At 41.9% G+C, this 15,830-nt stretch overlaps 1 protein-coding gene across 1 annotated transcript in view; it reads left to right on the top strand.

Annotated features, from left to right (window-relative positions):
* Positions 1–15,830, top strand: part of ADGRB1 (adhesion G protein-coupled receptor B1) — a 279,826-nt gene that overhangs the window by 230,374 nt on the left and 33,622 nt on the right. The window contains exons 23-24 of the mRNA XM_065753423.1: positions 7,197–7,263; positions 11,650–11,735. Of these exons, the coding sequence (XP_065609495.1) occupies positions 7,197–7,263; positions 11,650–11,735 (153 nt within the window). The remainder of the gene's footprint in view (positions 1–7,196; positions 7,264–11,649; positions 11,736–15,830) is intronic.

Raw genomic sequence — 15,830 nt, 5'->3', positions numbered from 1 at the left:
CAGGAACAAAGGTAGGAGCTAAATTCTCATGTGCTGCCTGTGGAAGCAGGAATGATGGGAGCTGAGGGAGTCTTCCGACATCCTCAATCCATCAGTTCATCTGGATGCTGTGCACTTTCCTTGCCCCTATCCAGATGTCCAGGGGAAACCTTGGGACAGCAAAATCTCCAGAGAAGGACTTATTGTGGGAATAGGAGCAGCCCTCTTAGTTCAGTCTGAACAAGAGACATTTGCCCTATAAAGATGAAAATTCCAATGGTCAGCATGGTTCAGATTTTATCTGCATTTGCTTCTGAAATATCTAATAGAATAGTAACAGGGACTGAGTACACTACTTGTTGTGTGTTCCTTTATAAACCAATTCATAGGAACTGGTTACATGAATGGCAGGGGATGGGTTGATGGTTAGACCTGGTGATCTTGGAGGTCTTTTCCAACCTTCATGACTATATGATTCTGTGATATATTATTTTGATCTGAGTACCTGCTATGCAGAAACAGTATTATTATTATTTTTTTTTTAGAACAAAATGGGGAATATTTAAAGTTTTGGATGCTTAAAAAGGAAATCATAACTTTTGTGTTTGTCTGCTTAATGGATTGCTTGATTAAACACAAGTTTTCAAAGTAGCTTAGCTCAGTTTTAGGCACCAGAATGAAGGTGAGTTCTGAATTTGTTTGCTCGGTCTCATACTAGAAGTAACTCAAAATTTACCTTAAAAAATATACTTTTTTCTTTTCAATTTCTCTTCTTTTCTCTTTTCATTCCCCTTTCTTTTCCTTTTTCCTTACTTTTTTCCTTCCTTTTCCTTCCCTTCCATTTTCTCAGAAGGAAGGAAAATAAAATAGAAATTACAAAATAAGATTGTTGAGAGGGAAAACAAAATATTATGTCAAGGCTGGAACCACTCAGAACTAAATATTTATGCAACCTTTTAAAGAAGTTATATTTTTTCACTACATTGTGAAAAAGATACCTTAGAAATTGTATGTGTAGTAATGTTTTACTTCATAATGGCCCCTTCCCTACCCATGTTCTTTGTTGTCCAGAGCCTTGCTGGCCTGTGGTTTGCATCACACATGAACAGCCTTTAAGAAATGCTGCAGATGTTGTCAGCAACATCTGATGAGGGTTCAATATGTCCACATAGAAAATGCCATGCAGAATCCCTGCTCTTTCTGAATTTCCACCAGATCCCAAATGCCATCTCAAATTTCTGTCTATCTGCTGCTTCTGGGACTTTCCTCCATCCAAATCCACTACCCCAGTTCATAATGAGGAGGCACTAGGGTAATGGATGGAAGTTTCAAATATTTCTGCTTCCTTTCCTTTGAATAGACTGGTGTGAACTGGTGCAAAAACCTTGTTAGATCTTTTTCCATGATTGCAGCATCAGTCAGCAGAAGACAACACATCACAAAAGTGCCTTGGGAGGAAGGAGGGAATGTGCAGATGATCACTCCCTGTCTCACTGCCCTGAATCATGCATGCCAACATCTCCTGCTCCAGAGCAAAATCTCTCAGACTGCAGCAAAAAGGGTGTGAAAACATAACAAAACCTGCCAGATTCCTTTGATCTCAGACTGGCACATTCACAAGATGGCCCACAAGCTGTGCTCTGACTTTCCTTCATTCCCAAGGTGCACATGTTTAGTGGGCAATATCGGTAGTAAGTGTACGGTTGGACTAGATGATCCTAGAGGTCTTTTCCAACTTTAATGATTCCATGATTAACAAGAGCAGCTCTCTTCCTTTTGCTGCCAGACTTCTGGCTTCTTTTAGCTCTTCAATTTTTGTTTCTCCTTGCATCCAGGGGCTGGCTGCTGCTTTTCTCTCTGCTTGTATGGCTGGCTGGCTGGCTGCCCAAGGATGGCAGGGGATCCTGTGCTCCCAGCAGGAGACACAGACTCAGGAACATAATTCCTTAGCCCTGCTGTCAGGGTGCTTGTCACTGAAATAGGAAGGTATCTCACACATTGCATCATGCCCCCACACTGCTCCTCCTTTCCCAGCCAGCCTGTCCATTCCTCTCCTCTGCAAGTCCCTGTGGTTCATCAGCCATGACGGCTCCAGGCTTCATGACATGCACAGTGAGTTCACACACATGCTTTCAGCTCTTATCCATTGGAAAAGTCTTCCTGATACATACTACATCCTGAATGCCATGATGTGCAGAATCCAAGCACAAGGAAACAGCCTCCAGACAGATGTTTGTAGCACTAACACCTTGTTGCAGTTTCTGCTGTTGGCTTTACCAAGAGCTAGCTTAGAATGAACTCAAGCCCAGCACTGCCCCAAGCAGCATGAATGTCCCTGGAGGCACTGGTTAAGCAGTCCCTGCTCTGACTCCACACTACAAGGTACACACAGGCATATGCTTCTTCTCCAGGCTGGTTCATGAGCAGATTTGCACCTAAACTTCATATTTATAAAACATGAAGAAAAGATCAGTAGACGAAGACACAGGGTGACCCTACTCTGCAGCACACTTTTCCTTTTTTTCCTCTTCAAAAGGCATAAAAGCCCTTATACTGATGTATTGGTTTTACCTCTCCCCTAGAAGGAAGTCAATATTTCATACCAGTAATTTCAGAGCTGAACCTGAAAACATGAGGTTGTTCAGGCAGAAAAATTAGATTAAACAGTGTTTAATGCTAAAGGCTGATAAACAGAATACATAGTTGGATCTAATCTTGTCCCAGGGTTATTTTCATTTCTGATCACTGCAGAAGGGCATGTTGTAGTCACAAAACTTGAATCTGGAGACTAGGGACTCCTTAGCTCTTTAACTAGTATAGGGCATCCAGGGGGCATTTCATATGGGCAGTCATAGACTTTCAAGCTTTCATGTTGCTGAACGAAACAGAAGAAATTAGCCTCAACATATCCCTGTCTGTAACTCAAGGGACAAGAGCTAACATGATAGCCCACAAAGGGCTTTACAATGTCATCTAAAACTCCTTCCAACCCTCCTTTACCGAGCTTTGTCCTGGTCATTGTTTTTAGCTATTCTAGAATGGATGTAGCTATGGGATGAAGCTATTCTGTAATGATAACAGACAATATGGAATTCTGTTCCACTGAGATGTGGTAGTGATTGAAGGGTTGACCATGTATCCAAGATATACTGCAGAGAGGTCAGAGTCTACTCTGAGCATAGGAAGGCTAGAGATAACATCTACAGTTTAGTTGGCCAGATTGGGACACCAATTTTTAAGAAGAAAAGAAGGATTCAAATTAAAAATCAAATAGATAGTGCAGGTCCCTAATGTTTGGCGAGTGGTAATTCTCCAGATGGCATTTAGCCAGAAGCCTGTATTGTTCTGGACACTTCTTCCAGAGGGCTTTGAACTCTCCATCTATAGTGAGTGCAGGCAGACAAGATTTTTCCTTTTTCTCTGCTGAACTATATTTGAAAGCAGATATTGTAGTTGTTTGAAGAGGATCTAGGGGAAGGGTACAGGCTGTTCTTCTAGTCTCAGAGGAAGTCTCAAATTGTTAGGCTGAATGTCTGAGTAAATTCATAGACTCATAGGAAGGTTTGAGTTGGAAGGAGCCTTAAAGATTGTCTAGTTCCAACCTCTCACTGTAAACAGAGATACCTTACACTAGGCAAAGTTTCTCAGGGTCCCTGCACTGTCAGGCAGCCTGTACCAGTGCCTCACGACCTTCATAGTAAAGAATTTCCTCCTAATATCTAATATAAATCTTCCCTCTTTTAGTTCATAATCACAGTCCCCTGTTCTATTGCTACACTCTCTGATAGAGTCCCTCTCCAGCTTTTCTGTTGGCCCCCTTTAGGTACTGGAAGGCCACACTGTGGTCTCCTCAAAGCCTTCTCCTTTCAGGCTGAGCAACTCCAAGTTGCTCTTCACAGGACCAGTACAAAAACCCTCCATCTCACACCTTTGTTATAGCAGAGAGGTGATGCCAAGGGAAGTGGTGGATAGAATATCTCCCATCCCTGGACATATTAAAAGCCAAGCTGGGCAGGGCTCTGAACACCCTGATCTAGCTGTAGATGTTTCTGTTCTTTTCAGGGGAGTTGGACAAAATGACCTTTAAAGGTCTCTTCCAACTCAAATGAACCTATGGTTCTATGATTCACAAAATAATCAGATGTGTGGTGAAGACGTCTTCGGCACTGGACTCAAGAGCTACTGTCAGTCTGAGAAGCACTGCTTCAAAATGGTAGCTAATCATTGTTAAACCACTCACTCACTTTCTTCCAGTGGTAATTTTATTTAAAAGACGTCCAAAGAGATCCCTTGGCAAGTACTCTTAGGGAAATGCAAACATTTTTGTGATTTGAAAGGAAAAGGATAAAATTGTCTCCACAGGACTAACATGTTAGTGGAGCTGACTGTCAGTTCTCCTTCACAAATACCACTTCTTCCTTTCTTTGCTGTCAGCCACTACCTCTGACAGCTTCGGAAGGAAACACTTTGATTACATGCTGTGACAGGGAAATCAGACAGTCAGAAAGGATGAGGGCCAGTGCTTGGTGATGTGTGAACCCAGCTTCAGAAAGCCCACAGAGGAGGGAAAGGGGCTGCTGGGGACCTGATGGAAATGAAAGCCCTCATTTTGCCATGTCCTCATCACTAACTGAAGTGCAGAACTGTCTGCTCCCTTCTTCAAGTGAGCTCTCTCTTTCCTTTCTACTTGGAAGTGTTCCTGAGAAAAATATTCTTAAAGCTGGGATTAAACATTGAAGCAAAAGATTTGGGGGCAAGCACAGCAATTTGGGAGCCCACCTGGTTCTCCCTCTGTCTTATCTGTCCATTCATGAAGACTTTCAGTTATCACAGCCTTCAAACACTTCATTCCCATTCCCTCCCTCTCTGCCTCATTATTCATGTTATTATTACAGATGCTCAAATGATGTCTCATGGAACAACTTGTTATCAGGAAGAAATCAGAAATGATTAAATTAACCTGTGATATCCTTAATTTAGAAATGAACAAGATTCAGGACTTGGAGAAAGTCAGTATGTCCTGCTTTCAATTTTCAATTTTAAATGCTTTATTTTTTCTTTCCCCAAATGTTCTGAGTTTTAAGGTGAAAAATAACATAGCTGGAAGTCAGACCTGATACAAAAAAAAAAAAAAAAAAAAAAAAAAAACGAAGCTGATCAACAAAATTGAAATATTTCCAGGAAGGCTTTGTTTCCTGGGAGAAGTCTGAAAGGCAGTGTTTCTTTTGATGCAGAATGTAATGATATTGCTGAGAGTACAAGCACGTAAATGCATTACTGCAGGGTTAGCTGGTTTAAGAGCTTTGAGGAAGTCCTTGTTCCATTGTGGTTGCCTGCTCTTATCCATTGGTAAATGCATGGTACTTTACTGTTGAAAAAGGATTAGTCAATTGCACATTTACTCCAGGGTACTGCCATGTCTCAGCATGTGAACTTTCCATGGGGTTGCTGACACAGTATAAATTCTCATCTTCTCTTGCTCTGAAGTACCTAGTTTAAGTACCCATGCTCTGAATTGCTGCATTCCCCATGAAATGGAAATCCAGCTGTAGTGCTGATTTAATTGTTCATGACTGTCACAGAATCATAGAATGGTTCAGGCTGGAAGGAACATTTGAAGGTCAACCTATAGGAAGCTGCCCAGGACAATGTCGAGATGGATTTTGAAGGTCTCTAAGGAGGGACACTCCACCACCTCTCTAGGCAAACTCGTTGGTCGCTTTCACAATGAAAAAGTGTTTCCTTTAAAAAAATACCTTTTCTTTCCTGTTTTTATGTTCAAATATGAAAATCCCCATTGTCTATCTGGCCATCCTGTCATGCTCAGTTATTAGGACAGAAGCAGAGGAGATATTCTTCTCTCTCTTTTTTCTTTATGCCATGTTTGTCAGTGTGGGAATTACAGTGTGCAGTACAGTCTGCATGTGGATGCACAGTGCAGTAGGATTTCCTTGGGGACCCTGGAGCATATTTATAGTGTTAACTTGAGAGATGAGAGGTCTCCGTCTGGTCTAGGTGCACTGATTGTATGATTCTAGGATTCTATGATTCAAGTGGTCAATGCAGTCGATGGAGTTTGATTTAGTGATTTAGGGATTTGATTTAGTAGTTGGGTAGGGATAGTGATAGGAGGATGGTTGGACTAGATGATCTTGTAGGTCCTTTCCAACCTTATGAACCTATGAACCTATGAAGGAAGACTCCTTTGACTGGATCTCCTCTGAATTTAAATGTCATCGGGCTTACTGGTTCCATGATAGGCACTGACATAATAGACATCAATACTTAGTGAGCCTAATCTACACTTAGGAGCCTAAATTCCACACAAAGTCAATGGGAAAGGGGAGATTTGATAGTGATAAGACAAGGACGAATGGCCTGAAACTAAAAGAGGGGAGACTTAGTTTAGGTATTAGGAGGAAATTCTTTACTCAGAGGGTAGTGAGTCACTGGTACAGGCTGCCCAGAGAAGCTGTGGATTCTCAATCTCTGGAGGTGTTCAAGTCCAGGTTGGATGGCACCTTGGGCAGCCTGATCTGAAGGGCGGCAACACTTCCCACAGAAGGGGGTTGGAAACTTGGTGAAATTTAAGATCTCTTCCAACCCAAGCCATTCTATGATTCTCAGGTTATGTGGTGTGAGGGAGAAGCAATGTGTTGGTTTCCAAAGGAGGCGTGACAATACCTCACTTTCAACTTAAGAACATCCACTTAAGCAGCACAGTCAATTCCCACCTTGCTGCTGAGCTGTGAATTTTCCCCATGACAGCAAGCCCAAAGGGAAGATCCAGGAGCAGAAATGTACTGTGCTTCTGGACCTGAGTCCCCCTGGGCCTACTGGTTAGCAAATGAACAAATCTGCTCTTTTGCCTGAGCGAGCACAACAAGAGATTCATCTTGCTCACAAAGTAATGCTGTAGCTTCCAGCAGGACCTGGTCTTAAAGGGAGCATCGCATGAATTTTGCATGCATTCCTCTGTCAACAATCAAATGGTAATCAAACATAGCTCTGCAGGCAGACCCCCAGGCAACTGGGCCTTCGTGCAAGTACAGGAGAAATGAAAAGCATAACTTGCTCACTGTAAATTCTGAGACATTTTTACCATGGAGTGTCAGCTTCTGAAATCTCCACTGGCAAAGGGAGGCAGCAAAACGTGTGCCTTTTTTGTTGGTGATGCTAGCTACCGAGTAATTTTCTTTTCTTTCTTACTTTTCCAGCTGCTGGCTGTCATTAGAGGGAGGTCTTCTCTACGCCTTCGTGGGACCAGCCGCTGCTGTTGTTTTGGTATTTGAGCTTGGCTGAAATCATTTCTTTTTCTCTCTCATTTATTTATATTTTTAATTTTATAAGACTTCCCTCATTCTTTCAACCCAAGAGTGTCCCTCACTGTTTCTACTCTTGTTTTTAATAACTTTCTCCTTCAGGAAGAAAACACAAAGTATTAGAAGCCATCAATTTGGGATGGGTTTAAGTCTGAAATACAGTGTACCTCAGCAATCGACCTTCTACCTCTGTCCACTCTGGAGTCCCTTAGACATCTGGATAAAGCCTTAACTTTTTGTTGGCCTATCTGGATGGAAGCACAGAATGGTGGTGGAAAACTCTGACATTAACTCCTTCAGAATCTCATGTTACTGGCTGCTCTTAGATCAAGTTGGATCTCCACAGACAGCATTTATTCTTCATTTGTCCCATATGTCCATGGCATTTTGACTAGCTTCCTTGCTTGCAGGTGAAATGGAATTCTTTAAGAAACAGTGCTGAGGGGGATCCTTTATGGCTCCAAAAATATCATGTTTTCTTCTTGTTCAAAAAGATGGTGTGGTTCGAGCAAACATTCATTAACTCTGTCCCGCTGCCTCCTGCCAGGCACTAGTTTGTACTGCTGTCCCCTATCCCTTGGCTCTAACCCAACACCAAAATCTGTCTCAGTCAGTTACTATCTGAGTTGAAGGTGTCACTCAAGTGATGACAGACCTTTCATCAAGATTCACTGCTGTTGAAACCTCACTGATCATGAGAAATCCTAACTGTCAGGGTTCAAAGACTTGGAAAACTGCCAGTCCCTTTAGGAAATCCTTTCTGCAGCAATTGCAGACACATTTAATGGCACTTTTAGACCCATTTAAGTGGAAGTCTACTTTTTCTCTCCAACCCAATGTTTTATCCAGTGGAGGAGCTGTATGGTCTCTAAGGCTCACATGCCCTGGAGAATCCTACAGGAATGGGATTGTCGACATTTGCAGTTTCTTTTTTGGATCAGGTTTTTGTTTCAAGCAGTGCTGAGAGGGATAAGTGCCCTGTGGCAGAAGCAGGCTCACAGGAGAACAGCTACACAAAATCTCTTGCTGCCTCTATTCTCACTGCTGTTGCTGCACATCAAGCCAGCTTGGTGTCACCATGTCAAAGAAACAAGCCATCATGCCCCTCTTCTACAATAAAGCAAAACTTTTCTCTCTTAGGGTCTTTCTTTAGCATTGATACAATGCATAGCAGAGCTTTTGGATAGTCATCACTTGAGAGTGGGAATATACAGGTGTACATGCTAGTAAGTCATTAGATTTCTGTAGGTGTGTGATAGTTGGATTTCATCTGGTAATGCTGCTGATCGGCTCAGAGTCTTCTTTATTGCTAGAATAATTGACAGCAGCACTAAGTGGCTTAGTGTTTTTAGATGAACTACCTCTTTGCTCAACTACATAATAACAGATAGCTCTGGCTCAGTGGCTCGAATGTTCAATAGACAGCACTGATGAGGAGGGAGTGAATTATTGTAGCACTCAGAGAAAAAGCAGTCAGTCTCCTGCCTGTTTTGCTTTTGTTGTGCCAACGAGGGAAGTAATCCTTCAGCTCTCCCTATCCTGCTTCCGTTTGGCATCTCTGTTTTCACTCAGCATCAAAGCTGGAATTGGAGATAACCTTACAGTGAGGTCAACACCTGCAAATGCTGGTTCATACAGAAGGTCTTAGGAAGTGGTGAATCATCTCTGGAGGTGTCTGTCTCTTTTCATTGCCTAGAGAAGGAGCCCATATATCTAATTTATACTACCTGACTCACCACTAGCTAAATGAGAAGCAAATGATGCCCAAGAGAGGTATGAGGTAGCTTATGTATATCCTGAGGAACTTGTGGAAGAGGAGGAGGAGTAATAATTGGATACTTCTTTATAAATGAAAACCTGAGGTGACAAAATTTACTCTATGGCTTTGTAGCAGATCATGGGTTAGAATACACAGTTCTATAGTATGCACTGTACCTGAGACCAGATGATTGTCTCTTTTGTGCATGCTTTGTCCTGATTTCAGGTTGGCTATGCCAGAGGTGGAGGGTCAGTCCACCTTGGCTCAGCTTGAGGCTCTCACAAGGCTGTATGAGGGATATGCAGCTGTACTACTCTCAGGACAGGTTTCCTTCAGAGGATCCATCTGCTCTTGTGCAGGGATCAGAGAATAAGATAGGACTTGGCTCTATGCCTGAGCTAAGCAGCTCTTTCTCACCCAGAACTCTGAGGAATATGATGTATAAGCACCCAAATGACTTTGCACACTGCTGACTAGGCTCCAGCTGGGTATATAATTTATACTTTTAATTTAAGAATCCCAGGAAATTTAAATTCAGGGCTGTTGCAAGTGGTTTTACACATCAAACTCAGGTGAAGCATCCTGATGATGCTTTTCTTTACACAGGCTGAAAGCAGCAGGTTTCTGCAGGGAGAACCTTGTGGCATGGTGAAGTCAGGACAGCAGCTCATCATTCACCAGGCACGAGATTTCTCAAGGGTTAAATCTCTGATTTGTGCCTTCACTTCTGGACATTAAACATGATGATCAGTTCATTTATTAAAACAGTTGCAGAGATGCAATTACAGTGCTGCAATTCTTCATCTCCCCTGCCATAAATGAATGAGGATGCACATTGTTGTGCCAAACCCTAGTAGGTACGCAGCCTACAAAACTTCAACCTCATCTTCTCTACTGCTTTATTTCACCTTAAAGAAGAGGATCTCGTGCTCAGAAGCCTCCAACATGGTGAAGAAAGGCCTGTGAATTTCAAGTGTGCTCATAAATGTAGACTTAACTGGGGTTTGTTTTCTTGCTGACCCTTGGTTGCGTTACTGTGTGTGACTTGCCAGCATTGTTTCTATAAAACAAAACAATGGTGTGCCCTAGAAATGGACTGACAGCTGTGGAAAGTAGTCCACTCACCCAACAGCTGATACAAAAGAAAATAATTGCTATCTGGGAGCTCTTCCATTTGCTGCCAGCTGCAGACTCCACATCCTAAAGCTGGGTCATGTCCTGATGAAATCAGCAGTGCAAACTCAGTAAAGCTGTTCAGTCCTGAGAATGATTTTGGCATCTAGATGAAGGCTTAGTGTGAGCAGAAATGTCCTTTTCATGGGCTGTATGTTCTTTGGTGGTTTGCTGGTCAGACTAGATAATCTTAGTGGTCTTTTTCAACCTTAACATTTCTATGATTCTAGTAGCTGTTCCTTAGGACTACTTCTTAAGGGTCTACTAAACTCACACAGGCTCTTACCTAACATATATCATTGCATGTGTCTGAATTTGGCCTGAAATATTTCCTTGCAAGCACAACATGCAGAAGAGCATCCAGTACCTTGTTCTACCCACACCAGCTGTTTCACTGACAACAAAACCAGAGAATGTCACTTTTTTCCACCATCAGCACTGTGCTCCTAGGAAGAGGTGTTGCTTGTGTATCACTTAAGTGGTTATGTTCAGAAGTTGCTGAGGTTTGCATGGGGTTTGTAAAACAGATGCTGCTGGCAGTGGTGAATGGAATCAAAATGGAGCACTGAGGAGTTCAACATCACTTTGCAAGACCTTAGCTCTGCACAGCCTGTATTTCCCTGTGAAATTTATACCTGACTGATACAGACATCTGTGCTCTTATCCTAACAAAGCAGAACGAAGGGCTGCATTAAATTGCTTTGCCCACTAATTTCTTGCAAATGGATATATGGCTAATCCATGAGCTGTGCAATCTGCAGTCTCTCTCAAGACATCCTACCATAGCAGCTGATATTTCTACTTACTCAAGTGCCTCTCCATCTCTTATTCTGAGAGCAGCAGCAGCGGTGCTTCACTGACCAGGAGCGATGGCTATCCATCTGGATCACACCACCCTATCCTATTTCTGCTGCTGCTTTTTGACCACAGATTCCAAAAATAAGCCATTTTCAAAATTGTGTCATGCCAGTGCTCTCCCCTGCACTGGCCACTTTCAATCTGTATTATCCTGAAAAAAAAAAATAATAATTATGCTTTGAGTTTGGCTAAATCTTGAGCATGCATTTGCCCCAGTCGAGCTGCTGATGCCAGTGTGACCTTTAAGGGTCCCATCCAACTCTAATGACTCTGTGATTCTATGAGCTCTGAGGCATTTTGAGCACTTGCAGGCTTGTCCTGGCCCGTGGTTTCTCTCCGAGCTGCTGCCAGCTGCATTTTGCTTTCCTGAACTCAGACACATGGCCAAGGGAGGTGGGATGAAAAGGGAGTAAGAGGGGTGGTGGCCTGCAGAGATGTCGCAGTCACCCAACTTTGGGAAGAAAAAAGGGCTCAGCTAGCCCTTTTGTTCCTTCTGTACTGCTAAGTGTGATCTGCCCCACCTGAGAACAAAACTGTCTGTTGTTTTTCTTTCAACAGGTGAACATGGTTATTGGCATTCTGGTTTTTAACAAACTTGTATCCAAAGATGGAATAACAGATAAGAAACTGAAGGAACGGGCAGGGTATGCCTTATCAATACATCTAAGTAAAGAATAAAACCAAAACAAAGCAAAAAAAAAACCCACTATGGTTGTGATCAATAACCAGGTGAGAAATACAAAGAGAGATGCAAACAACAAGGAAAAGCAGATTTAAACAAAAAGGAATAAATGAACAAAGAATCCATGGATTAATATTTCTGCCTTGTTATTCAGTGCAGAGACAAGAACAACAAAACAAAACAAAGCAACAACAACAAAAAACCCAACAAATAATCAAAAACCAGCACCATGCTGACATACAGGGGGTTTGAATTCAGCTCTTTGTTAAAAAGGCTTCATCCCAAACTGATGTATTCTTACAAAATACAGGGACAACAAAGAGATTCGTTTCACTAATTCCTGGAGAATTAGTTGCATCAGAGAGGGATGTGTCATTGCTGAGTTTGGCATGTGGCATGGACTGTGTGACCACAGGTTCGCATCTAACAGCTGGCAGATGTCTAAGGGATAGCAAAGGTACACAGTGCTTTGAAGGAAAGGGTTTTGAAGGTGTACAAGTGAACAAATTAGTTTATGGGTGTATGTGTAAAGAGGACTGGTCAGTAGAGAAATATATCTTTTCTGCAAGAAGAAATTGTGATACCTCCTGAAATTCTATATCTTCCCCACAGCTACCACTCAAACCTCCATCCTTGAAGCCCAGGTCTGATGCTAAGTGTTTTTCTCTGTAGAATAATGGAAAGGTTTATTCCACAGCTCTTGGCAGCCAGTATGGCAGCAACCACACAAGGCTGTCCCTTGGTTTACATCCAAACTGTTGACGATGCATCTAGAGTGATGACATCAAAACTGAGGAAAGAAGCAAGCTCTTATCTAGTCAGAAAAGAAGAAGAGGAACAGGGGAAGGCTCACATTTAATCTACAGTGTTGACCTGGCCAAATTGTATGATTTCTTGGTGCCGTGAAGAAGGAATCTTGACATCTAGGCAAGATATTTATTATAGGAGGAAAATTAAGCTCTTTTGTGTGAGCAGAGGTATGTGTGGCTGCTGGGTTAAATATGTATGTAAGTGACCTTACTGTATTGCTTTAAGCAACTACTAACAAGGAAATGCTTTATTCTGGATGATGCCTTTTTTACAAAGAGAACTCAAGAAAATACCCTAACTGCAGGCAGAGTCCATAGAAAGGTAATTGCACTGGAAAGTCAATGCTGAAATAAATCATTTATTGGATTAGAAGAGCAATGAGTTGCTGCTTATCAGTCTCTCCCTCTTTAAGCTAAACTGCACACAGAATGACCTTATGTAATACCTATCAACTGGTTATTGATCATCCTCGCAGCTATACTTTGAAAACAAAACCAACAAAGAAAAAAAAGTCCTTTCCTGATGTTCTTTGTTTTTTCTTTCTTTTCTCTTTTTTCCCCCTTTTCATGTCCGTGTGTGTGTGTGCAGCACTTTTAAGCCTTCTCCGTGCTAAGTGATTTTGTTCTCCTTTCCAAGCACACCCGCTGAGATTGCGGGGATGCTTTTGGGATCCCCGATGCTCCCTCCCTTTAGCTAGCTGCTTCTGGCCAGGGCTTGGGAACCGTGTTGGAGGGTAGATCTGAAAGATAATCAGAATGAGTCATGGCCTCGGACAAGTTTGGATCTGAGGACGTTGTGTTTCCTTTAGCAGAGGCAAGAAGTATGGTTCAGTGTTGAAAAAAAGACACAATAAAATGACAAAAAATAGGGAAACCCCTGAAAAAAAGGGGGAGAAATCAACCAGTTGAATGAGGAGCCCAGCACTTATAAGTCAGACTGGTTGTCATTAATAAGGTAGTGTTTATAGCTTCTGCAAAATAATACCTGAGACACAATAACTCTTGTCCTATACTTAACAGAGGAAATCACTGTGATTATTGACATCATGAGACTTTGACTTTTTAATGGCATTTATCAGAAATATCTTTATACATATCTCAGAAAATGAGGTTATAGAGGTAGCTGTGGTTACATGGAGAGCTTCCACATTGCACATGGATGCCCCAGATCCTTTCTGGGCACATATTCTGTGCTAGAGTTGGGGAGAAAACCCTTTGAGAGGTTCCCAGCAAGTACCTGCTTGCGGTCCTCCAGCATTTCTCTGAGGTTGACCATTCTCCTCTTGCAGTCAGCTTTACCAACAGCATTTTTAGTTTTGTTGACATGAGTGCTGCTAAAAGGGAATGTTTTCATACTGGATGCAGAAACCTTTAAAATGAATTTTAAATTTATTCAGCCAACGTTTATTCCAGAAGCATTTGTGTGCTTATGCAGTCAGGGAAGAAGAATGAGACTATAGGGTGTATTCACAAAGGCTAATTTTAGCCTGCTGAGTTTAATCTCCTTAGGCTTCCTTTGTAGACTTTGGAAAGAGACAGGAACCTTGTTTAGTTTTCCCAACTTGTCCCTTAGAGGAACTTTACTTCTTTTTTCTTTCTGCTGATTGACTCTCTGAGAAAGTTTGCTTCAATACCTTGTGTGAAACTTTCTCTGCGTGTCCTGCTGGGGTATAACAAAGCTGGATAGTTGGTGTCAAGACAAATAATTGGAAAGATAATGACTATATTAAAATAGGGACAGCTTTGGATTGCCCTTCATCTGGAAGTGTTTCATGTTGGCAACATGGGCTGTGTGTGATATAAAGCACTGTTCAATATCGAGTATAAAGTCTAGGCTCCACTGAACACACGTGATGACTCCATGAGCTGTTTGTAGATATTTAGGAAGAAGAAAAAGCTAAATTAAATGGATGCATTATTCACTCCGGTTGTTTCGTTAGCTAGCCTATCATACATACATGCACCAATATAAACCTAGTATGGAAATTCAATATATTAACAACCTCAAGCCCTAAACTAGAACAAATTAGAAAACAAACGTACCCACATCTGTGCCTACTGCTTACAGCTTTCTGTATAAATGCACCCAACAGCAATTACAGTTGTGTGTTATAGTGGTCTTTTGGCTGGTTCTTTGTGGTTCAATGTCATCCATGTTTCTCTGGTACAGTTTTCCATGAAATTCCTTGAATCAATCTATTTTCTTTTTGCTGCCTATCTCTGCCTCTCTCTGTCTCTCTGCTTATCTGTTCTTTGTGGCTTATAGGTCTGGGGATGGACCATGTTTTTTTAAGGGTCATGCACTTAATGCCTCTCAAGACCCACTTTATCTTTAGTTCAGCCACTGTCCTCACTGGATTTGCACCATTCTTCCTGGAAGATAGGAATTTATTGACACAGGAATTAATTTTCTCTGTGTCTCAAGGCTGAAAGTTGCTGTGAGACATCTTACTTATGAGTCCTTATTTTGGAAGGCAGTGATGGCTTGTGTCACTGTAACTCATTCAAAGACAATGAATAGCCATTAAGTTAAGCTCAATGACCACTAGGACCACTGATAATGCTGTGCTGGTGTTCATAGGTGTGTTCTCTTTGCAGTGAGACTGAACACAAAGTCATAAACGTTAGGAAAGTTTCCTAATCTCCCTCCCAGCCATAAAAACTCAAGGTCTGGTACTTCCAAACATCACCAGCTGTGCTGCCATCACCAAGAAATGACACCAAGGAATAACAGACTTGTTGCCCTCTGGCAGTGATGCTGATGTGTAGGTTTGTAGGATGTTTTGAAGACTCCTGCCCATTTTCTATGCCAGATCTGATGTGGGCAGTGTGGATTTGTGCAAACCAAGCAGTGTGTGAAAGGTAGTAGATTCTGGAAGGAAAAAGAACCTATCACAAGCTCATGTGCCTGCATGAGTAACAGCTGGCTGTTTATACATATCAACATCTAAAAACTGTGAACGTACCCTTCCCTAAATCCTCAATACATCATGTACCAGCAGCTCATAACAGCCTGTCTCTGTAGTTGAACTCCTCTAGAAAGGGGAAGTAACCTATACAGACAAGTCTCAGGGTTCATCCCAAAGATATTTTCAACTCCAAAACAAGATTTGAGAGAAGAAATATCTCAAAAGTAGTCAGGCAGTCCACTTTCCCAAGTTTAAACCTCATAGGGCTTCCCCAGGAGCAAATTGATGTCTGACAAAAAACCCTTAATTTTAAGGACATATGCAGCTGTTCTATGTGCA

Source organism: Cyrtonyx montezumae, unplaced genomic scaffold, assembly GCF_038088225.1.
Source record: "Cyrtonyx montezumae isolate F1298 unplaced genomic scaffold, pur_monq_1.0 scaffold_8, whole genome shotgun sequence".
Taxonomy (NCBI): Eukaryota; Metazoa; Chordata; class Aves; order Galliformes; family Odontophoridae; genus Cyrtonyx; species Cyrtonyx montezumae.
This window is presented reverse-complemented; position numbering and strand designations above follow the sequence as displayed.